This window comes from Pongo pygmaeus, chromosome 2, assembly GCF_028885625.2.
Source record: "Pongo pygmaeus isolate AG05252 chromosome 2, NHGRI_mPonPyg2-v2.0_pri, whole genome shotgun sequence".
Taxonomy (NCBI): Eukaryota; Metazoa; Chordata; class Mammalia; order Primates; family Hominidae; genus Pongo; species Pongo pygmaeus.
This window is the reverse complement of record NC_085930.1, coordinates 18442962-18468703: the sequence shown is the minus strand read 5'-3', so window position 1 is coordinate 18468703 and position 25742 is coordinate 18442962. Positions and strand designations below refer to the sequence as shown.

General features: G+C 36.3%; 1 protein-coding gene and 1 non-coding gene across 22 annotated transcripts in view; both read left to right on the top strand.

The window, feature by feature from the left end:
- Nucleotides 1–25742, top strand: part of ROBO2 (roundabout guidance receptor 2) — a 608922-nt gene that overhangs the window by 51190 nt on the left and 531990 nt on the right. For all 21 annotated transcript variants that reach the window (XM_054482584.2, XM_054482581.2, XM_054482583.2 and 18 more), the window contains exon 2: nt 7169–7495. In XM_054482584.2, the coding sequence (XP_054338559.1) occupies nt 7169–7495 (327 nt within the window). The remainder of the gene's footprint in view (nt 1–7168; nt 7496–25742) is intronic.
- Nucleotides 1071–1177, top strand: LOC129034337 (U6 spliceosomal RNA). Its single transcript, XR_008501840.1, has one exon. It is a non-coding gene; the product is annotated as a U6 spliceosomal RNA (small nuclear RNA).

Below are 25742 nucleotides of genomic sequence, written 5' to 3'. Positions count from 1 at the left end.
AGAGAAAAATGAACACAGCATAGAAATTTTGCTGGAGGAAGTATATTTCACACTCTGTCCCTAATTTGCCGAGAATTTCTTCTGCCCTCAGAAAAATTTAGAACAGTTTGAAATACAATGCTTGACTTGTGGAGGGACTAATAGTTGATAGGGCTATCCAATTTGTAAAAGAAAAATAAAACTTGGCTCAAGGAAATACTAAACTCCAACTCAATGAGGCAGAGACATTTACTCTGTAACACATGAAATGAAACCAACAAGTATTCTAGGTGCATTTTCCTCCTTTATTATACTACGTGATTGAAATCTCTTCCTGAAAACAAATGTTCTCTGGCACTCACTGCGAATGAGTGGTTACTGACTAAAGAAAACTAAACTTAACTATATTCATGAATTATAATTTATACATCACCTTCAAAAATTTGAAGTGCTAATATACCACTCAACTTTTTAAAATATCAAATATTTTATCAAAAATCATTACAAAATCATTGTTTGAGAGTCTCTGAGAAGCAGAAATAATCCATTATGCAAATTAAGGTGCTTAGAACATTATTCACAGATGCACCTGCATCTGGCTGAGGAACTTGATGATGCTGTGGAATGCTGCATTAGCCAGGTCTAAGTGTGTGATGTTCTGGTAAGCATGGAAAAAATGCAGCTTCTTGGAACCTTTCACTGGTAATTTCTGATGCACCTTGCTCACTATGGAGACTAAGAATCTGGTGGCCAGGTAAAGTGGCTCATGCCTGTAACCCCAGCACTTCCGGAGGCCGAAGCAGGAGGCTCGCTTGAGGCCAAGGGTTCGAGACCATCCTGGCCAATATGACGAAAACCTGTCTCTACTAATAATGCAAAAAATTAGCCAGGTGTGGTGGTGTGTGCCTGTAGTCCCAGCTGCACAGGAGTCTGAGGCACGAGAATCGCTTCAACCTGGGAGACGGAGGTTGCAGTGAGCCAAGATCGTGCCACTGCCCTCCAGCTTAAGTGACAGAGTGAGTCTCTGTCTCAAAAAAAAAAAATAAATAAAATAAAGAAACAAAGAATCTGTATTTTAAAGAAATATCTTAGTGCTCACTTTGGCAGCACAGATACCAAAATTGGAGCAATACAGAGATGATTAGCATGGTCCCTGGGCCAGGATGACATGCAAATTCACGAAGCATTAGAAAAAAAAAAACCCAGATGATTCTGATGCAGGCAGTCTTGAGAATCAGGCTTTGAAAAACAAGGAAAATGTTTTCTGCTGAAATTAGGACTAGCGACATTCATGTGACACATTTTATTGAAATGAACCTTAGAAGAGGGCTTTGGAATTAGCCTAGATGCCATGTGCATTGTTTACTTGGTCCTCCATTCATTTCTAAAGAATCCTGGCACATTCTGGATTAAAGGTCATGAGTTCCAATTCTGCTTCTTCTATCTATTCAATTAGGGACAATTTACATGACAATTTCACAACTTACTTTCTTGGACAGTAAAAATAAACATTCGGATATTCATCTTTAGGACCCTCTGACCAATTTTTGTTATCTTTCTTTTATCATTATAAAAGAGACAAAGAATATATATATGTTTATATATAATTTATATATTATTTTAATTAAATATATATTTTATTAATATATATTATATAATATATATTTTATTAATATTTTATATAATATATTTCATTAATATATATTTTATATAATATATATTTCATTTATATATTTTATATAATATATATTTCATTTATATATTATATATAATATGTATTAATTTTTATATAATATATATTAATAATATATATTATTTTAATTAAAACTTGACTGATTGCCCAATTAATAGTTGAGATATAAAAAGATGCCAGACATAATATCAGTCAGAAGCAAAATTAGAATTGTAGATAGTTATTTTCATACATCGCTTAGCATATCTGTTCAAATAGGAGTCTTTGAATAATTTCTCGTTATATGGGCAATAATAACATTGCTGTCAAACTAATTTTCATTTGAAATCTGTAGAAGAGATATTTACAAATTTATAAATTTATTTATAAAACAAATTTAAATTAAAAATGAACTTTGTAATGGACAATGATAATCAGGTACTCTTGAGCAGGGTGGGCAAACCTTAGTAAATATTTCAAGTTTCACAGGCTATATAAGTTTTCTTTGTTACCACTTCCTCCTCCTCATCCCCCTTCTCTTCCCTCTCCTCCTCCTCTTCTTTTAAAAACATTGTTAGCTCAGAGCCATACAAAAACTGGTGTGAGCAGTGCTTATCAAATGGTATTGTACATACAAATACCTGATGAAGAGAGGCGAATCTTGTTAAAACACAGATTCAGATTTCAGATATGCGGGTTTGGGCCTAAGAGCGTCTATTTCTAATACGCCTTTGGATCACGCTTTTGTTGCTAGTTGAGGGGCTCACACTTTAGACAGCCAAAATGTTGAGGTTGAGCTGTTTCATGGTACTTCATGTGATGAACAACTCCCACTCCCCCTTACTGTTCTGTTCTCAGTCCCCAGTGAGTTTTGCTGACAACTCAGCTTTATTTTTGACCAAATAATGGAGTTGTTTTAGCCAGTAACATAGAATACCCAGTAGTTTAGTGCTCCTTGATAATCTTAAAGGCCCAACATCTTTGGGAATATAATGAAAGCTACATCCCCCACCCCACACCACCACCACTACTGCCTCCCCTTTACACGATAATACTCATTTCCACACACAGTTTTAAAGAATCCAAAGACTTATGCATTGGGTCCATCGTAAAGACCACTGCTATTGTTATGTAATGTCTGAATTTAAGAAAGCTCAGAATTAATCCCCATATTTTTAATAACATCGTAAAACTTAGATTGTAAAGCTGTATTTTTGTATATCTGTGTCTATCTTTCTAATCTATCTTTCTATCTCTCTCATCTGTCTACCTGGCTGGTGAGACCTTTAAAGTTCACTTTATGTCCTAATTATCTATTGCAGGCCTGATGATTTCATTAGAACCTAAAATTGTAAATGAAGAAAATAACGTTAACTGTTGTTAGGAGTGAGCACAAATTGTTACACACCTTTTATTAAACTTGTTCACAGTGCTCTTTTATCTATCAATTTTTAAAAAATTGCTTGAGATATAATTCATATTCCACAAAATTCACCTAAAGTATACAATATAATAATTTTTATTACATTCACAGAGTAATGCAACCATCACTATAATTAATTTTAGAATATTTTCATCATCCCTAAAGAAATCCCATCTCCATTAGCAGCACTTGCCCAGACCCCCTTCATTCCCCACTTCCATACCCCAGCCCTAGGCAAGCATTAATCTACATTTTATGTCCGTGGATTTTCCTTCTCTGGACATGTCATATAAATGGAATCGTACAGTATATGGTCCATTGCAACTAGCTTCTGTCACTTACATTTTCAAAGTTCATCTATGTTGTAGCATGTATTATTAATACTTCATTTTTAAGGCTGAATAATATTCCATTATATGGATATGGCACATTTTATTTATCCATTCATCATGGATATTTATGTTGTTGATTCTTTCTTTGTTATCCATTCAGTTGGTCATTTGGGTTGTTTCTACTTTTCTGACTATTGTGAATAATACTGCTATGAATATTCATGAGTAAGTTTTGTGTGGATGTAAGGTTTCATTTTGGGGTGATATATATCTAGGAGTGAAATTGCTGGGTCTTATGGTAACTACATGTTTGACATTTTGAGGAACTTCCAGATTGTTTTCCAAAGTGACTGTATGATTTAAATTCACACTAGCAATGGATGAGGCTTTCAGTTTTTCCAACCCTTGACAATACTTGTTATTTTACATTGCTTTGATTATATATGTCCTAGTGGGTGTGAAGTGTATTTCATTGTAGTTTTCATTTGCATTTTTCTAATAGCTAATGATGTTGAGTATCTCTTTATGTGTTTATCGCTATTTGTCTAACTTCTTTGTCAAATTTGTCTAACTACTTATTCTAATCCTTTGCCTATTTTAAAATTTGATTATTTATATTTTTATTGAGTTATGAGTTCTTTATACATTCTAGATGTAAATCCATTATTAGGTATATGATTCACAGATTTTTTTTTCTGATTCTGTGGGTAGTATTCTTTCAAGCACAAGTATTTAAAAATTTTATAACATCCAGTTTATCTCTTTTTTTCTTTTGTTGCTTCTGCTTTTGGTATCATATCCAAGAAGCCATCACCTAACTCAAAATCATAAAAACTTGCCTCTATAATTTCTTGTAATCATTTCATAGTTTTACTTTTTATATTGAGGTTGTAGATGTTCTTTGATGTTTTTGTTAAAGTAGGAGTAAAATTACTAGAAGAGTGTCCTGATATGACAGTACTATAATCTTTATGTAAGATAGTTTACATTATATTGTCATGATAAATGAGTAAAATTCTTTGTGTGCTCATTGGACATACTGGATTTTAATTTTATTGCTAAATAGCTTAGCTATTTTTTCACTTTTTCTTTTATAAATCAATTATTTTATATTTTATTTAATAAGTATTAGCATATTTCAGGTCTTATTCAGCCCTTATCCAGGCCTACTGCCTAATAAGTTAGGGAACAGGTTAATATAGTAAATAGCACCCTCGTAGCATGGATGATTTACTTGCTTACTTTTAATAGTAGAACAGTTTTTGCAGTAGGGAGAATGTAGGTCACTGTGCATAGGGAGATTAATGGAGAACAAAGAGGCTATCTAAACAGATGATTGTAACCTACTATATGCCTGTTACATGAAAAGTGACATAAAACTCTTGATGTATTTTAAGATCAGAGTCTATGGCTATGTATCCAGACCTTTACATTGAGAATATGTTTCTGATTTGCAAGCTACTTATATTCAGCCACTCATATTTAAACACTTTGGGGTCTTTCTTGATTATGAATTTAAAAATTCATTGTTACTTTTGTATTCTGTAAATTCTTCATTGCTTTAAGACCCAGTACTCATGATCTACAACCTTTATTATTGTGATGTATACTGTAATTACCTATCTAGATGCTTTGGATCTCTAGTTTTTTTTAAAGTTCTGACCTGTGAACCGTAAATTACTCTTTTGCTTTAGATATCTAACACTTGTAATGTATACATTCTTTTTTGGTCTGATGTGATTAAAAAAATAGTCAGCAACTTTTAAGAGTTAACCCTCTTCAGAAAAATAAAGTTCATTTAAGACTAAATTAAATTCCTTTTAATACATTGAAATATGTATTTTCAATTAATATTGAGAGTGAACTGAGGTAACATTGACAAGTAAATATTACTGCTGTCTATTGAAGAGAAATGTGCTCATATTCGGTGGTTGGTTGGAAAGTCTTATATAAGAGCAAACTTTTAAGAAGTGCTTATCTATATAATCATTATGTCCCCATATATGTTGATTCCTCTCAGCATCTCCTTTTTATTTACTTGGAGGAGCTGGTAGAGCATTTTCATGAATAATGGTAATTGACACCATATAAATGAAAAATATTCAAAATAACACATTATGCAAAAATTTGATTATAAAATATCAACAGATCCTTCCCTTCCTATTTCTTTTCTTTTCTTTTTTTTTCTTTTTCTTTTTTTTTGTTTTTGAGATGGAGTTTTACTCTTGCCACTCAGGCTGGATTGCAGTGGCGCGATCTTGGCTCACTGTAATCACTGCAACCTCTGCTTCCTGGGCTCAAGCGATTCTCCTGCCTCAGCCTCCCATGTAGCTGGGATTATAGGCGTCCACCACCATGCCTGGCTAAGTTTTTACATTTTTAGCAGATATGAGGTTTCGCCATGTTGGGCAGGCTGGTCTCGAACTCCTGACCTCAGGTGATCCACCCACCTCGGCCTCCCAAAATACTGGGATTACAGGTGTGAGCCACCGTGCCCGGCCTCTCTTCAGATTTCTTACGCCGCTTATGGCCCCACTTTTATTGCATTCACAGAGAAGTCACTGGTATGATCTTTCTTTGTGCTGTGTATGGCGATATACCAAATTCTGTCAAGCATTTTGATGTGGTGTATTTTTCCTTCTTCTTTTCTACCTAAGCCATCATTTCCCAAGGTCAGGTTCTTTATTTTCCTCTTGAACTATTTAAGTAAATCGCAACTGTCTTCATGTCTCCATTGCTATCCCTTATTGATAATGCAGACTAACAGTATCTTTCAATTATACAGATAGTCATGTCACTGCCCCCTTAAAAATCTGTGAGCCGTGTAAAAGAATAGTCACACCCCTGAGCATGGTACAAAGCCTTGTCTCAGCCTCCAAGACTGCCTTAAACCTTTTCCTGCCGTATCAGCTTCCTTCCTGATTATGAAATGTACCATGCACATAACTCTCATTTCCTTGTCCTTTTGCTGATGGTATCTCTTGGCATGATGCTTTTTTCTTTTAGTTGTCATTTTTCATTCTTTACAGCTCAATCTAAATGTATTTTTTTTGGGGGGGGAAGAGGTATCTTATTATGCTTAATTTAGGGTTAACTTTTACTTTTTTTTCTTTCTGCCTATAGTACATTTCTTATATACCTCTATGCAGTGTGTTGCATTTTAACTTACGGATTTATACTTGAGCTCTTCAGTCAAACACACCTGAGTTCAAAATTCTGCCTCTGCTGTTTGCCTCATCTACATTTCTGGGCAACTGACATCATTTACTAAGCTTTTGCCTCATCTGTTAAATGCAGATAATATTTGTACATAATTTACAGGTCTCTTTTTGTGTTAGTCTGATAACACATTGGCAGCACATTAAATGATATCTATGTGTGTCTTCTAGGTGCTTGCCAACGTGGCTTTCTTCCCCAGTATATAATAAGCAATCTGAGGACAGGAAATTAGTCTTACTCATCTTAGTACCCATGCTGATCCCAGAAAAACAAGAAAGTCTCTTGTTCTCTTTTACTTTTGCTTGTCATGATTCACGGAACACATTAAACCTAACTCCTTCGAGTTAACATATTAATGTATTGGTATCCCCCATCCTGCAAAGGAGTTGAGATGACTTACGAGATGCATGCACAAAACGAAACATAAAATAATGTTCAATTGGATAATGGAAGAGTTTAATTTCCCCATCAGGAACCTCAGTGACACCGAGGGTTTGGATCAGGAGATGGTAAAGCTTGTCTTTATTCTGTCGTGTTTTGTAGGATCGCGTCTTCGCCAGGAAGATTTTCCCCCGCGGATCGTGGAGCATCCTTCCGATGTCATCGTCTCCAAGGGCGAGCCCACGACTCTCAACTGCAAGGCGGAGGGCCGGCCAACGCCCACCATCGAGTGGTACAAGGATGGGGAGCGAGTGGAGACTGACAAGGACGATCCGCGGTCCCACAGGATGCTGCTGCCCAGCGGGTCCTTATTCTTCCTGCGCATCGTGCATGGGCGCAGGAGTAAACCCGACGAAGGAAGCTACGTGTGTGCCGCGAGGAACTATCTTGGTGAAGCCGTGAGTCGAAATGCGTCTCTGGAAGTGGCATGTAAGTGGACATACTGAACCTCCTGTGCACATTTACTTTTATTTATTTCAAGTAAGTCTGATGTGTTCCCATGGACGCTGAAACCTAAAGAATCAATCCACACACTGCATAATTTTACTGGGTCTTCTTCAGAGAAGTCTGGTCAAGATAATACCAAGCCAGGGCGTTGGAGTAAATTCGTTTATATGAAATCAAGATGACCAATATGTTATTATCAGAACGCAGGCCGGGCGCGGTGGCTCACGCCTGTCATCCCAGCACTTTGGGAGGCCGAGGCGGGCGGATCACGAGGTCGGGAGATCGAGACCATCCTGGCTAACACGGTGAAACCCCGTCTCTACTGAAAATACAAAAAATTCTCCGGGCGTGATGGCGGCGCCTGTGGTCCCAGCTGCTCGGGAGGCTGAGGCAGGAGAATGGCGGGAACCCGGGAGGCGGAGCTTGCAGTGAGCCAAGATGGCGCCACCGCACTCCAGCCTGGGCCGCAGAGCGAGACTCCGGCTCAAAACAAAGCAAAAGCCAACAAGTATGCCTTAAAATTTTTGCACTCTTCAGCTTCCTTGTCGTTATGTACATGTTCAAAGATAAGAGAATTGGCAGATTTCAGGATGCTGGAGTCTTATGTATATAGCTGTGTATATTTTCTCCTAAATAATAGCTCATGGGCTCATGTCTTTCTTTTGGTAAACAACATTGTACTTTTTTTTCTTTTTCTTTTTTTTTGAGACAGAGCCTCCTGCTGTCACCCAGGCTGGAGTGCAATGGCGCGATCTCTGCTCACTGCAACCTCTGCCTCTCAGGCTTAAGCGATTCTCCTTTCTCAGCCTCCCAAGTAACTGGGATTACAGACACCACGCCCAGCTAATTTTTGTATTTTTAGTAGAGACGGGGTTTCATCGTGTTGCCCAGGCTGGTCTTGAGCTCCTGACCTCAGGTGATCCACTTGCCTACAATTTCTTATGCGGCTATTCCAGTGAAGTTTTTCATTCTCAGGCATCTGCTTCTGACTTACAGTTTGTGCTAAGAAACCTGGAACCCACGGATGCTGGAAATGTATAACTCCAATAGGAAAAGACTAGGAGAATCCTAAGACTCATATTTTTTATTTTTTGTGAAGTGTCTTGAGCTATGAGCATTAGGACTTTAGCTAACAATGGGATTTTGTACTGGCCACCAAATAGTTTTATTTTTATAAAATGATACTTCAAAAAGCCCTTAAATTAAATGCAATTTGAAATACACACACAAAAATTCAAGAATGCAAATATCCATACCTGTTCCATTTTTGTTTTGAAATATCTAATTTTGGAAACTTTTCAAACATATTGAAATACTTCAATACCAAATTTTATTTTTTTCCCCCAGCAGACCCTTTTGTGGTGAATATGACTGGCATTATTCTCCCATTTTCAAGATAAAGAAAATGAGGCCCAAAAAGTTTAGGTGACCAAGATTCAGACAATAAATCAATGGGGATGCTAGACCAGGTCCTGAATCTTCTAATTTTTATTTTTAGGGAATTGTGTCATATTTGAAGAAACACTCCAAATGAAATCTGGTCTATTTTAAATATATAAAAATTAAGAAATTTTAATTTTTATTTTAAAAATTTTATCTACTCAGCAGCAAATAACATGTTTAAATCCTTAACAAAATTTTACTTTTCAAAATTAAAGTATATAAAAATTGACCTGTCATTTTATTGTTTCATCTAAAAGAATTGCTTTCTTTTCTAATTGCATCATTAATAATGAATCAAACTGTTTTAGTGGGAATATTTTAAACCATGATTTTTGTGTGTGTGTGTAATGTGACAGTAATTTTTTTTATTTTGAAATAAATGAGCTTTAAGAAATACTTGAATTACTCATGACCTAGAGAGGAAAACAAGAAGGCTTGCAAATTAGATTAGGGAGTGAATAAAATCCCTTTTTCTAATGCCATGTCAACAGTTCATTCCATTTGAGGCATCACAAGGTCAAATAATATTCATTTATATGTTGCTCATCTCTTTGCATTCGCTCATCAGTCTTCTATCTTTCCTTATGTATTTCATAAAACATATTAATATGGAAATTTGGGTCAAAGCATTGTGATTTTTCAGTATCTATTGGTAACTAATATGTATTTTTATAAAATGACAGAGGAACAGCTGTAGAGGAGCAACTTCAGATTATGTTAAATTGGCCTTCATATTTTAGAAAACTGAACATAAGTACTCATTGTGGTTCATTCACTTAGTTTATTAATAGAAGGCGGATATCCACTGAAAGAGGTGTTAAGGAATAGCAGTGAAGACATATTCCAATGTAGTCTCAAAGAGCTCATATTCTAGTTGGGATGACAAACATGTAAATAAAGAGTTACTATAATAAATTAAATAGACAAACAATAAAGCCTATTATAAAGACATGTAAAAAATACTATGCAAATCCGGAGGGAAGATATTTAATTCTTCCTAGATAGGTAAGCTTAAGAAATGATTCTAAGAGGTTACATTATTTTAGCTGTATTTAAGATCATGTAAGAATGTCCCAGGTGGAAATTGAAGTGAAAGACCATCCTGGTAGAAAGAATGGAAGCTTAGATGAACACTGTGTATTCGGAGAACTGCCAGGTGTCTGGATATGAGGTTGAGAGCAGAGTAAATTGGAAAGGTAGGCATGTGCTGAATAAAAATCTAAGCTATTTTGTTAAGAGAAAAGAGAATCTTTGAAAGAGAATTGAAGATTGCATTAAAGGTATGATGATTGAAGTCAGAGAGGCGTTAGGTAGCTGTCAAATAATTCAGAAAAGAGTTGATGCTAGATTCTCAACTGAACATAGCAGTGAAGATTGAAAGGAGGAAACAGCTTGGAACATATTTAGGAATTATAAACTATGTGACATGATCAATGAGAAGTAGAGGATGATTACTAGATTTGTTTTGTTTTTGTTTTGTGTTTTGGCTAAGTGACTAGATATATAGTGCTACAATCCATAGAGGTGAAGGGCAGGTACAGGAGAAATAACTCTAGGAGACAGAACAGTATGGTAAACTTTAGCTGTATTGTTTGACATACCAATGAAATAGTAAGCTTAAAATATCTCAAGCTTCATTAAAGAAACAGCTTCTGGAGTTGAGGGGAGAGGTCTTTCTGAGATAGGTTTGAAGCCACAGAAGTATATAGAAGTAGATGTGATTTCCAGGCAGGCTGTGTTCAGGGAGCAGTTAATAAGGGCTGAGTCCAATTCCAGTGCTTAGAACAGTAATATTTAGTGGTGGCCAAGGCAAGCAATGCTCATGCAAAAGGATCAGGCTCAGGAGAGGTTATCAGAGTGATAGAATATGGGCAGTGAAGTGGCAAGAATAATCAAGGAATACTTTAAAAAATACTAAAAGTGGGGCTGGGTGTGATGGTTCACACCTGTAATCCCAGCACTTTGGGAGGCCCAGGTGGGTGGATCACTTGAGGCCAGGAGTTTGAGACCAGCCTGGGCAACATGATGAAACCCCAACTCTACTAAAAATACAAAACTTATCCAGGTGTGGTGGCTGGCGCCTGTAATCCCAACTACTCAGGAGGCTGAGGCAGAAGAATCACTTGAACCCAGGAAGCAGAGGTGGCAGTGGGCTGGGATTGTGCCACTGCACTCCAGACTGGGTGACAGAGTGAGACTCTATCTCAAACAAACAGACAAACCACAAGAGTACTAAAAGTGGTTGACACGATGCAAATCCCAAATGATGGTCAAATAAACAGTATCTGTGGGCTCCAGTGATGGGGACAGAGCACAACAGCTGAAGAGTGAGTAGTGGTGGGATGGAAGTAGTAAATGCTGCCGGTTCTTTCCTAGAATGGAGCATGGAGAATTAGAGCAGGGTGCCTCAACCTCTGCATTACTGACACTTGGGATCAGAAAATTATTTTGTGTGTGTGTGTGTTGGTGGGGGGGATGGGTGGGTTGTGCTAGGCATTGTAAGATGTTTAGACATACCTCTGGCATTTGTTTACAAGGTGCCAATGGGATCCTCCATAGCCCTGTTGAGACAAACAGTATGTCTCCAGACATTGGAAATACTCCCCAGGAGAGAAAGTCAGTTGAGAACTACTGACATAGATGTACCTAAGTAGTCAAGAATGTATTGATATGTAGGACATAAACATGTCACAACTTTTATTATAAAATGATTATTGATTAAAAATATGGAATTTTTTTACTATTTTTGCTTCACATTAGTTGTCATTTTTAATTTCAAAAATGTTGGATTCTACTGTGATACGAAATGTGGAATTTTATTGATAACCATCTGTCTTGACTGGTTTTTTGGAAGTCAGCCAGTTCTTTACCATACTGCACTCATTTTGGTGTTTGTTTGTTTTCCTTTAATACATGCTTCAGCTTTATGTTCTGGAACAATACAGCGGAGGGGAAAAAAATTCGGGACCAATCATTGCAATGAATCACCTCAAATTTGCTTTTATTTTTTTCTTAGTTTGCAAAAAAAAAAATAGCTATCCAGAAAGTGTTTTTTGAGTCACTTGACCTCAAAAATAATCTCTAGGCAAAAAATGTTTTAAAAATAGTTAGAAAACAGTTGCAGAGTTAATAAACAAGAGGCCTGGTACTCAAAAAGCTAATACATCGTTTTCCAATGGGACCACCAAGAGAGCCATGGTGTACCTGGTGCAGATGAAGTTTCAGTTCTGAACACTGGTGCCCCCTGTTTATGGAGCAGAAGGAGCACAGGGGGTCCTCACAGAGATTGTAGCTGCCTGTGATGCAGCCTGAGTCAGTGGCAGCCTCTAGAGATGGCAGCTGTAGCCCCAGGTGGCAAATATATGACAGCAACTTGATCTATCGACCAGGGTAAGAGGGGGTTCTGGCCTAAATGAAAATTCATAAAAAATTGATGAAGTCCCCAGATTATTTTTTCCGTTTCCTTTTCTCAGCACTGTGCCAGTGCAGAGTAGAGATTCAATGAGGTGCTGAACGCTTTAGTGGCAAGGAGGTTGTGGTTCAAAGGTCAGGGGTCACTTAGAAACCACTCTTTTTTTTTTTTTCTTTTTTCTTAACTGCTAAAGCAAAACACAAGAAACTTTTCAGATTAGCTATGATTTACCTTTGCTTTGATAAATAAAATGACTACATGTTCAAAAGTTGGCTTTTGATGCAGTTACAAGAGAGAACAGAGTGATTCCTAATTCAAGTGCGGAACTGAAAATAGATTGAATTCCATGAGTTCAGGATGATTTTTTTTCTTTTTCTTTTATTTTTTGTCTTCAGTATCAAGACTTACGCTGTATGAAAGTCATTGAGAGAAGGAAAAGGTCTTGCATTATTTATAGGGTCACAGATTGTGAGAATAGCAAAGCTATGGAGCACTGTCCAAACATAATGCTCCTGTTTGCTTTAAATCGAAAATTAAATTGACGGTTTATCTGTACAAAGAAGAGAGGCTACAGAAGTAGACTGACTTTAGTATGAGAGGGCACAGGCGGCATTGAAAATGAAGACAAGGTAAAGAGCTTCCTTGATCTCCTCAAGTTAATAAATATGTAAATGTTTGTTTTTTATTTTATTTTGGCTGTAAATGCATCTTATCTAGGCAAAATACCTTTACACATCATAAAGACACAAGACAAATTAAATTGCAAAAAGGTCAATCAATAGAGAGCTTTTTAAAAAAATGCTTAATTGAGATATATTTAACATACCATATCATTTACTCATTTAATAGATACAGGCAATGTTTTTGGTGTATTCACAGGGTTGTGCAATGAACGCTATAATCAAATTTAGAACATTTTCATCAATCCTAAAATAAACTCTATACCCATTAGAACTCAGTTCCCATTCCTGCATCCTCTCATCCCAGCCCTAAGTAAATGCTAATCTACTTTCTATAACTATACATTTTCCTATTCTGGACATTTCATATGTTGGAATCATATAATAGATTGTCTTGTGTGACTATAATAGCATATTTTCCTTAGCTTTAATGTTTTCAAGAATCCTGTTTGTTTAGCATGTATCAGTACTTTATTCTTTATTACTGCTCAATAATATTTCATGGTATCAACATACCACTTTTTATTTATCCATTCATCGTATGATAGACATTTGCGTTACTCCCACTTTTTATCTGCTATGAACAATGTTGCTATGGAAATTTTTGTACACATTTTTGTGTGCACATATGGTTTCATTTGGGTATTCTCTTAAGTTTATGCCTAAGAGTAGAATTGTTGAGTCATATGGTAACTCTGTTTAACTTTTTTGAGGAATTTATATGTAATTATTATTAAGTGTAGATTAAATGATATTTACTGGTGCATTGAAGTAACTGTATCCAACTCCCCTCTCAGTATGAAACACAGTCATAAAACATTTCTACTGTTTAATCAATATTGTTGTATGGCTGTTATGTTAGATTTTCTGTGTCATATGTCCATCATTTCAGGTAAGATTCAAGTATTTAAAAATATAGAACAATCAACCATATGGAAACAACGGATGGCCACAAAGTTCCTAATAAATCCTTGTGTAACTTCTACTAGACTGTTTTCACTTTGGTCCCAGTTAAGTTGGATAATCTTACTGTTTGAGTCTTCACTTCATTTTCTGTTCTGTTTGTATTTGTTCTGAAAGCTGGCAATTTGTCTTCTCAGAAGCTGACATTACCTTTCCTGAGAATAACCGACAGTACTTTCCTCGTTCTCGGGTTACTTTCTCTTCCAAATATACTGAGGTTTTTTCTTTTACTTGTCAGGTTCAGACTAAGAAATTAATGAGCGATTATACTAGAAGTCAGTTAAGTAAGTCTAAGAGTGGGAAAACAAAGAACTATTACCATTCTGTATCTTTCTTAAAACAAAGAAGCATACAAACAAACATATCAACTTAAATGCAAACTCCATGGCGATGAGTTGGACTGGAACTAATATTTACAGGCGAGGACCGAAAAGAATATAGGAGCAACTTTTGTTTTTTGTAATTTTCTCCATTTGCATTTCTACAAATGTCAGGTGAGATTTCAGATATTTTTGGTGGTGATGGTGGGTGGTAGGGGAGGAGGATACTTACACAACTGTAAAACGCTCCCTAGCTGCAGGTACTTCACAGGATCATGCGAATGTGTTATTTTGGCTGTTTTGTGAGTGTGCCTTTTAATTTTGCCATACTCCATCAAATACTTTCAAATGCAGCCTCTCCTTTATCTTCACAAATGAGGGTGTGAAATTGCTACACCTGGGGAACGTGTTTGAATTTGTGATCTATTTAAGTATGTATAATGCTGTATTGTGATACGAGGTTTATTTCTGTTGATTGAATTAACCGTATTCAAACTCTCTCTCAACAAGTCTCAAGTTGCCATTCACTGACAATTAGCCTGAATTAACTCTGACTCCCGGGAAAGCACATAAATGAAGTGAAGTCATTGTGTCCTCTACTTTTCAAATCTTTATTCCCGTAAACAGTATAATTCTGAGTATGATCCTGAGGTCTGCAGTCATGTAGATCTTATCCATAAAATGACAAGGAAACATATTCATAGTGATACTAAGAGTTAAGGAGACAAAATATGTTGAGGTCCGCTCTGGTTTTTGATCCCAGAAACCCTTTTTATATAAAGTTAAGAAAAATAATTTAGGATTTTGAATTTATTTCTTACTATTTTTTTTTTTTTTTTGAGTTGGAGTCTCGCTCAGTCACCCAGACTGGAGTGCAGTGGTGCGATCTCAGTTTACTGCAGCCTCTGCCTCCCAGGTTCAAGCGATTCTCCCACCACAGCCTCCCACGTAGCTGGGACTACAGGCAGGTGCCACCACACCTGGCTAATTTTTGTATTTATAGTAGAGACGGGATTTTGCCATGTTGCCCAGGCTGATCTTGAACTCTTGGCCTCAAGCAATCCTCTCGCATTCCCAAAGTGCTGGGATTACAGGTGTGAGCCACCACGCCCGGCCTCTTACTATAAATTTTTAATTTATAAAATTTCAACTGGTGTGTAGATGCAAGTTGATTTTACTGAAAATGTATGTAGGTTGACATTATGCTTAGGAAATATAATTTCGTGCAGTAACTCATATGCTTTTCTCCCATGATTTGTGTTTCGGTGGAATACAGATTTCCAATTTCCCTTCTTTAGATCGAATTTGTTTCTGATAATTATAATATACATCTTTTAATTCTGAAACACCCCCAACAAGGTTTCTGTAATTACTTAAGGAAGGTTACACTTCTTTTAAGTGTGAGTCAGTATATATGATAAGGCCTTTACAGAAGTATAGAAGTAAAAACAATAGGTGAAGTTTTGTTTAACTCTGAAAGTTTTTGCTTTATAGATGTTTCTAATAGTCTATGATTTAGCTGCTAAGGGATGAGGTTCGATAGTATTAAGATATTCTCTCCACTATATACCATTAGAATTGATTTTCCCTCTTAGGAGATTTTCAAAAGCAATTCTCAGCCACCCATTTCTGAATTAAAAATACTTATACATTTTTATGAAGTAGATATTCATCCACTTTTTGTCACTGTCTCCCAAAAAATACTCTATGAAAGCATTACTGAGCCCCAGTTGGGATGTTTCTGTAAACTATTTGAAGTTTTCTAGCATAGTCCTCCTTTGTCTACTAAGACATCAGTAGTTTAATATCTCTGGATGTCTTAGTCTGTTCAAGATACTACAAGAAAATACCATAAATTGGGTAGCTTTTTAGGACAATAAATTTATTTCTCATAGTTCTGGAGCCTATAAGCCTGAGCTCAGAGAGCCAGCATTGTTGGGTTTTGTGAGTCCCCACCTCCTGGTTCATAGATGGTGTCCTCACAAGGTGAAAAGGCACTCCATTTAGAAGAGCTCTGTCTCATGACCTAATCATCTTGCAAAGGTTCCACCTTCAATGACATCACCTTCAGGGATAAGATTTCAACATGTGAATTTTGGGGGGATATAAACATTCTGACCACAGCTCTGGCCTTTGGAGAGACTTCAAGCAAGGGTTGTAAGAGAGGCAGGTGTTTGGATGCAATGACAGACAGGGCCTGGAAATTGAGCTTAAATTAACACCCAAGTAGAGAAAAGGCTCTCCTTTCTCACAGATATTGGCAGCCCTACAGATTCATCGGTTCCTTATCTGAGGAGTTAACCAAGTGCAAATTAAAAATAATTTTAAAAACTAACAAAAATATACCAACAAAAAATATTACAAATCATGTGGTATAGCATCTATTTGCATATCATTTACATAGTATTAGGTATTATAAGTAATCAAGAGTTGATTTAATATATACAGGAAGATGTGTAGCTATATGCAAATACTATGCCATTTTATAAAATGAACTTGAGCATCCAATTCAGGGGTCTTGAGACCAGTCTCCTCTGGATACCAAGGGACGAATGTGCCTCTTTCTGAGAGTCAGGCCGTTTCCTAGTAATGCAAGTATAAAGGCAATCATCACATTTTTTGTGTGTGATTATCTAACATTTAAGTCTGAACCAAGATTTTGGAATAAACATTACAGTATCTATATATGGAAATGAAATGTAACTATTTTTTCCATAACATGAGGTATATTTGATATAAACCATTTTATATAAATCTGCCTGCCTCATTTTCTTTCTTCTTGCTTTCTTTGCTTATTCAAATTGAACAAGTACATTATACATATATGTGTGTGTGTATATAAACATACATATATTTTTTTCTTAACATGAGGTATATTTGATATAAACCATTTTATATAAATCCACCTACCTCATTTTCCTTCTTGCTTTCTTTGCTTATTCATATTGAATGAGTATATTATACATATATGTGTGTATCCATGTTTATATATATACATATATACACATATGCATATATATGTATATATGATGTGATATTAGAGATGTGATCCCACTCACTGTGTTGCCTAGGCTGGCCTGGAACTCCTGGCCTTATGTGACCCCTCTACCTCGGCCTCACGAGGTGCTAGGATTGCAAGTATGAGCCATCAGGGCCAGAGAACACTTTCTCTTAAATCAATTTTTAAACATCTTTGTTGGGTTTCCTAATTGTTAAGAGTAAAACGGGTTTAAGAGCACCTTGGTGGTGCTGGGCTGCATATGAGGAGTCTGAGTTGCCTCATCAGGTGGCAGTGAACCTTCTACCCTGGTGATGTAGGGTAGGGGCCTTCAGACAGGGCATACTGCAGGAGTGAGGAGGGGCCGCAAGTTGCTTCTAGGTGAATCTGAATGAAAGATGGACTTAGAAAACTGGAAAGAAGTATAAAAGCAAAACCCTGAGGTTGTGCTTGGCCAGATTTCGAGCACAAATAATATATTAGCTTAATTGGGGAGTAGATGTAGGGTAGTAGAGGGAGATAATTTAAATAGCGAGGTAGAAATTAGTAATGACTAAATGAATTGATGAGCTTTCATGTTATCCTAGAACCCAAGGGAGCACTATTTGATGTGGGCTTGTTATGTGGAAGTGAAGTGTAAAAGGAGACATGATAAACACAGTGTGGGGTGGATGGGAGACTAAGAGTGTGGAGGTAGGAGATCTACTATACATTCAGGTATAGTAGCATGAGGGTTAAGTTGATTAATTAAGTTCAGAATAGGAAAAGAGGAGATAAAATGTTAAAAAAATAGTTGATAGAAATTTAAAAAATGAATCTGTAGTTCAAGGGAAGATTTAAATTTAGTTTGCTAGAGTTTTGTACAGTACCTTCTACTTGTCGGTACTCAGGTGTTAGGATACAGATACTTAGAACAAGGTTTGTTTGGTGGGTATAGAGTTTCAGCTGGCAAGATGAAAAAGTTCTAGAGATCTGTTGCACAACAGTGCGAATATACTTAACACTCCTGAACTGTACACTTAATGGCTAAGATGGTATATTTTATGTTATGCATTTTTTGCCACAATTAAAACATGAAAATATTAACAAAACAAATAAACCACCACCACAACAAAAACCAAGGCATGGCTCTTGCCATCAAAGAACATTCAATAGGATGGTCTAGAATGTGGTAAGTGTTAGAGTGAGGGAGGAGGAGCTGCTCTGCTGTGAAAAGCAGAGGAGAAGGAGGCCGACTCTGCAAGAGAATGTGAAACAGGTGAAATGATTTTCCTAGGGAGAAAATAATTAATAATAATCTCTGGTGCTTGCTAAGGGCCAGGCTTATTTCTGTGTTTCACACTTATGGCTGATTCAGTTCTCAAAACAAATCTAAAATTTGGGTACTATTATTTTCTCTCTATTGTATTTTGAGGTACACAGAAAGGAGAGCTGGGATTCGAATGCTGGCAGCCTATCTCTCAAGCCTGCTTTCTTAATTACTATGCTAAGCACCCTCACTGATTTACTTGAACAAGCAAACAAAATCACTTGACACTTAAAAGAGTCATTAGCATTTTCTTAGGTATTTTACCCAGAAACAGTTATTCAATTGTATAAATACAATGATGACCCCTGGAATACGTGAAGTCCAAGAGTAGCATTTTGGCACAAATAATTCTGTGATTCCTGAGATATGACAGAAAGAAACAACAGAAAGAGTAATCTTTTCTATTTTTTTATTTAGTTACATATTGACATTTGAGAGCTCATTAGTTTATTCAAGTAATTTGATTTTCTCTGTACAGTTCCTAGTTGTCAAATATTAGCATCAAGAAAATCCATCACTTTCAGTTCTTATTGACATGTTTGCAGGTCAAAGCAGCTTGGAGATTAAGAATCCAATTTATAAGACAAGTCATCTATCATTGAATATCCAAAGATAACTTGACTAAGTTTTATAGAAAAAGAAATATGATAATAGCAATGATATCTTACTACTTTAGGATACTTTCTGGAGTTTTTTGAGTCATTAACATATTTATATGCATTATTTCGTTGCTATATGTATTTGTAGACATTTGCTGACTTCGATAGTTTCTAAGTTCAATATATAGTATCATTAACATTGGTCTATTTGACTTTCAAATTACTCTTTTTTTTATATTTAAAAATGAATCAAAAGAGGAAGCATAGCCTTTTCAACCAATGATGCTGGTGAAATTAAATATCCATAGGCAAAAATATAAATTAACAGAACCTTGACTTAAACCTTACAAATTATGCAAAAATTAATGTAAAATGGATCATACAGTTAAATGTAAGGCATGACTATATATATAAAAATATATAAATGTAAATATAAGTATATATATATATACACATATATATATATATAGCGAGAGAGAGAGAGACAAGGTCTCACTCTGTCACTCAGGCTGGAGTGCAGTGGTGTGATCACAGCACACTGCAGCCTTGACTTCCCAGACTCAAGTGATCCTTCCACCTCAGCCTTTCCAGTAGCTTGTGCTACAGGCATGCGTCACCAAGCCCAGCCAATTTTTGTGCTTTTCGTAGAGACGGGGTTTCACCCTCTTGCCCAGGCTGGTCTCAAACTTCTGAGCTTAAGCTATCCAACTGCCTTGGTCTCCCAAAGTGCTGGAACTACAGGTGTGAACCATTGCGCCTGACTTAAAACTACAAAATGTTTAAAAAATAACAGAGGAGAAAATCCTTTGTGTCTAGAATTTGGTGAAGAGTAAAGCATTAATCAAAAGATAAAATTAATAAATTTGACTTTATTAAAATTAAAACTTTAATTCTCTTAAAGATCTTGTTTATGGAAAAAAAAGGCAAACTATATACAGGGAGAACATACTTGCAAACCACATATCTGAAAAAAGTATATCTAGAATTTATAAAGATATATCAAAATTCAACATTAAATAAAACTAATAATCCATGTGACATCTTTTTTATTTTAAAATAAGTATACACAGGAAGTATGTCTACTACTAGAGATACTAGTAGTATCTCTCTTAGTCCCTGTGAATCTATACTTATCACAAAATAAAATATTAAAATTAGTTGTCAAGCTATCTTAAGTAGACATTAATAATATACATAAAAATGAATTTGGAACTGGATAGTTCTTTGGAAAGCTTTTGAATGTTTGTTTTTCTTAAATATTGATGAATTCATATTTTTAAGTGTCCATGATCTGTTAAAAATCTTATTCAAATTCATGTATTTACTGTTTTAAATTTATAAATTTAACTTGTGATACATTCTATGTACAGTTTCATGAATTTATCTTCATATCTTTGATTTTTGTTCCATCACGGTTTTTTAGTTTAAGGATAGATTTTATTTCATTTTCTTTTTTAGGGGAAGGGAAAGAAAAGGGAGGAATGTTTGTTCATGGGAGTTTGGCAAGAATGCCCAAAACATGACTTAATGAGTAGAGTGCATTATGGAGCTGGCAAGAAGTCCCTACTTTAAACGAGGTTAATAAAGAGATGCAATTCATCTTGATTCTTTGCTGCTAAAATTATGCGTGGATTATTGTGAATATTTCTAAGTATCTGTTTAAATTCACCATTACAACTGAAATGTCACTAACGGAGAAAGATGGGCTGGGCGCGGTGGCTCACGCCTGTAATCTCAGCACTTGGGGAGGCCGAGGTGGGCGGGTCGCTTGAGCCCAGGCGCTCCAGACCAGCCGGGGCAGCAGGGTCAGACCCCATCTCTCCAAAAATGCAATAATTAGCTGGGTGTCGCGGTGCGCACCTGCAGTCCCAGCTAGTCGGGAAGAGCCCAGGAGGCGGAGCTTGCAATGAGCCGAGATGGCGCCGCCACCGCATTCCAGCCTGGGTGACAGAGCGAGACTTGTCTCAAAAAAAAAAAAGGGGAAAGATCAAGTATTTTGGGGGGTGGCGGTGGGGACGCGGGGGCCGGAGTCTCGCTCTGTCACCCAGGCTGGAGTGCGGGGGCGCAATCTCGGCTCCCTGCGACCTCCACCTCCCGGATTCAAGCGATTCGCCTGCCTCAGCCTCACGAGTAGCTGGGATTACAGGCGCCGCCACCGCGCCCGGATAATTTTTGTGTTTTTAGTGGAGACGGGATTTCGCCAGGTTAGCCAGGCTGGTTTCGAACTCCTGATCTGGGCTGATGCGCCCGCCTCGGCCTCCCAAAGTGCGGGGATTACAGGCATGAGCCACCGCGCCCGGCCGGGAAAGATCAAGGATTTAAGACTATGTCACAAGAAGGAAAAGCTAAAGGAATTGGAATTATTGATCCAGGAGCATTAAAGACATCAGTAGATCCTATCGTTCCTACCCGGCACACCAAGAACTATTCTCCCAAAGAGAGAATACATTTATTCTATTTAACCTTAAGAAAGAAAAGGATCAGTGGATAAAAGTTTCAGCTTTTGCCTCGGTGTGCCATACGGTGATTATGCTATATGTGTTCTTTCCTGGGATTTTAAGGAACTGTGGACCAACCAAAACAACATAACCTAATAAACCTAAATAATAAATAAACCTAAAAAGTTGCATAAAATATGTTTTGGTATAGTTTGCCTTACGTTTTTCCTCAAAGGAAAACTGAATCTCCAGGATAAGGAAACAAGGTAACAAGACAGTTCTGATGCACTTTCAGTTGCAAAATAATTCTCAGCACTTTCCTATACACAAGGAATTCAATAAAGTAGAAATAAGTTTCTTAAACTTAGCATTATCACTGTTTTGAAAAGTCCTTGAAAAAATCCCATTTGTGCATACATCTTACACATCTTGTTTCGAAATCCATTGAGATTGTAAGCAATTAAATCAATTGCATTTTGTAGGCCAACCCCTCACTTGTAACGTGTAATTCCCCAGGACCCACATGTCCAGATTCAAGAGCAGCTTGATAGAAAGACTGATTTATTTTTATTTTCTTCCTGGGTCTGCTTTGAATATTCTTAAAAGAAGGAGGAAAATGCTGTGTTTAATATTCATACAGGATTTTCTATTAAAAGCAGCTTCTCTCAAAAGCCTGTTGTTAAGAAGGACTGCCTATAAAGGGGTCAACTTGTGAAATCCTTCCTAAGTACTTATTTGGTTCTTGGGGATTGATGGATAAGCTGATGGAGTCTAATCTTCAAATGTGTATGTCATTAATAGAGATGTAAGAATCTCAGTGTGCTTTGTCTTTTCCTTTCCTGACACATTATAAGGAAAAGCTTTACTAATGAAGTACCCAATGGCAATAACCCATTATATGCTAGAATCTCTCTTTGTATCAGATGACATGCAAATGAACTGTTCTATTTCTGTGGAGAAAGAGAGACAAGGAGCGGTCTAGTTAATCATACTTGAGGACTGCGTGGTTATCTTCTGGGAAATATTATCATGATTCATTCTTATTTAAGGGTCCTCACTCTATGCATAAGAAAATCTCTCATTCATTCCATTTGGGTTTGATGTTAATTATAGGGGCATTAATGGAAGCTTTCTCATAAGAAATGAATATGGGATTAAATCAGAAAATAATAAGGCAACCTTTAGATGAATCAGGTCATGATAGAGCTATACAGGTAGAAGCTGGCAGGTTGGAGGAATCTTAGAGATCCTCAGTCCGTTTGTTGTTTAGATATGGAAACTGAGTCCTGGAGGAGTGCAGTGACTTAATTGAAGTCCCAGCTGATGTCTCATCAGAGGCAGGCATGAGGTGACAAATGAAGTAGCCTCTGTCATCGGGCAGCAATGCAGAGAAAGATAATTCTGGGAGTTTAAGAGACCATGTTCTGACCATTTTCTACTATTAACTACCCTGTGATTTGGGGCAAACTTTTTACCTTCTCTGGATCTGTTTTCTTAAATTTGAGGTGAGACTAGACTAAGCATTTGCCCTCTGGAAACGGGGAAATCTAAGCAAGCTCCTATAGGAGATTAGTGTGTGATTATTATTCCAACTTAGTTCATTGGAAAAAAAGATATTTCTAACGTATCATGTATATTTTGTTTTCAAAATTGAAGACACCAGCCTTGGATATCAAATAAATTTAGTAGCACTTTTAAACTAACCTTTTCCGTAAGCCGTGAAAAGACTTTTTTGTTATTCCAGAAAATATTTTATTTTTATAGCATTTCTTTATCTGTCCTATAGTTGGCAAGTAATTGATAATATTTCTGGTAAAATGAGGCATTTCCTTAATCTTACATGTCTTGAGAAATTAGCTGTTCATGTATCCATGTCTACACAGTCCTCGTTCACCTTGTGACCATGTAATTAAGTCATTTTTCTTTTCCAATCAGCCATTCAGGTCTAAGGCAAATGGGTTTTTTAAAGATTATGCACACCTTGTACCAGTACTTCTGGTCCCTTTAGGTTTAAAGTGTACAAGTATAGATTCCTAGTATATCAACTGAATTATTTTGTTTCTTTAAAATAGAAAATAATTTTTTAAAAAAGCAAAGAAGTTTTTTTTTACTCATATATTTTACTTACACCTTGTATATAAAATGTTTTGTTAGGTAAAATGTATTTTATCTATTTACCAAAATATTTTCACCCAAATAGCATAATTTTACAAGTAGCAGTCATATATTAAACCAACATTACATTTGTCCTCTCTTTGAACACACATTATCTGAACTACTGTAAAGATCTTTTTCCTGTGTTTTTATTTTATTTATTTTTTAAAAAACGTTATTTATTTTGTGTTATTATATTATTTTCCTGGTTATATGTAACATCTTTCCATCTTAGGTATGTTGGAAACTACAGAAAAGTTTTTAAAAATTACCAACAGAAATAAACACCACTTCTTCCATTGTGTTTTAATTTCATTTCTGTCAACTGTATGACTTGAATAGACAATCTGTGGAATGAATTTAGTTTTAGTACTTTAATAAAATAAAATATAAAAATACTACACATGTAAGTAAAGTAATTTAGAGAAATTGAAGAAGTAGTTTTTCTATTTTTCAAAGAATATTTAGAAAGCTTAAATAATAGCTTGCACATGTACTCAGAAAATAGGAGTGATCTAAATTGCAAACTTGTTTAATAAGTTCTTCCATGTATGAGCAGTGTCGTCTTCAAAGTTTTCATATAATTGGCATAGTGCTAAATATTTTATAACATCTCTGTAAAATAAGTTAAAATATTTTCTGCCACAAAACATTGTTTTTTTAGCTTTCTAACTCTTGTGATATCTTTGTGAATATTAGCCCTTTCTCTACTCTATAAACCAAGTAACAAATACAATAAGCCTCACATTTTACATAGTAAAAATAAGCAGAGTCATCATTACTCCATGAACTAACCAGACTTTTATGGTCCCTTTAAAAATGTTCATCTGTTGTTTTGTTTTGGGAGTTTAAAGGTAGTTTATTCTGCATTTAAAGATGCTGTTTACTTCAGTACATAGATGAATTTGAAACTAGAAAGCAAATTTAGAATACTTTTGTATTTGTTTGTGATTATCAGTCCGAGATAAAAACGGTTTATCTTCTCCAACTAGTCTTTCTTTACCTATACCAGTGTCCTCAGCTGGAGTGACCTTTGGAGTGGCTGGTGTCTTGAGTGATGTAGTTAATGAGATCTAGCGACATCATGACCCTGAGGCCTTCGTGGCCCTGACTCCTCTCATCCATCTTCTTAACCCCACAAGGCTGCAAGTCAGTGTGTAGAATCAGGATTAAACAAGTGTGAATAAACAAGCTGAAGAGTCTTCTGTCCGGGCTGCCAGTGCACGGCAGTAGCAAAGTAAGACGTAGAGAACTTAATACCTGAAATACTCTTTGTGCACCTCCACGAATCCTGTTGGAGAAATCACTACTGTTTGTGGTCAGCGTAGTGTGTCTAATCTCCTCAGTTCGCTCCATTCCTGGACAGCGATGGCAGTTGGCCTTTATAATCACATAGCTGTTGGCACATTCAGTGAAACATGGCTGATCTATCACTTACCCAATGTCACACATTGCTAAAGCTTTTATCTCATTAACTGTGATTAATGTTTGTATGGCATGGGCTTGTCATGTAACTGTTCATATTCAGCAATTGTGAATCCCTTAGTTTACTTGATGACTGAAGGGTATTTCTCGTTTCAGAAGAGAACTTATCTTAGGGGCCGAGCAGCCTTATTTGCAAGCCACCATTGTCACATGGCTTGAGAACTGTGTGATGTAGCTCTTCCTTCACTCCTTCTCCATTGCTGTCCTTCAGGGTGTTACTGCCATTAAACTTGGACACTTAGAAAAGAATACAAAAAATGTAGTAGAACTTTAAGGAAGTATTTACCTGTAATTCGTTCGTCTAAACATTGCTTTTCTAGTATGATTTCCAATTAAGTCTGTGTTCCCAAAGTCAGATGGCAAGGGGTAGAGATGATGGATGCAGGTATTTTCTTGCCTTTGGCTATGGTTCTTGTTTTTATCTGTGC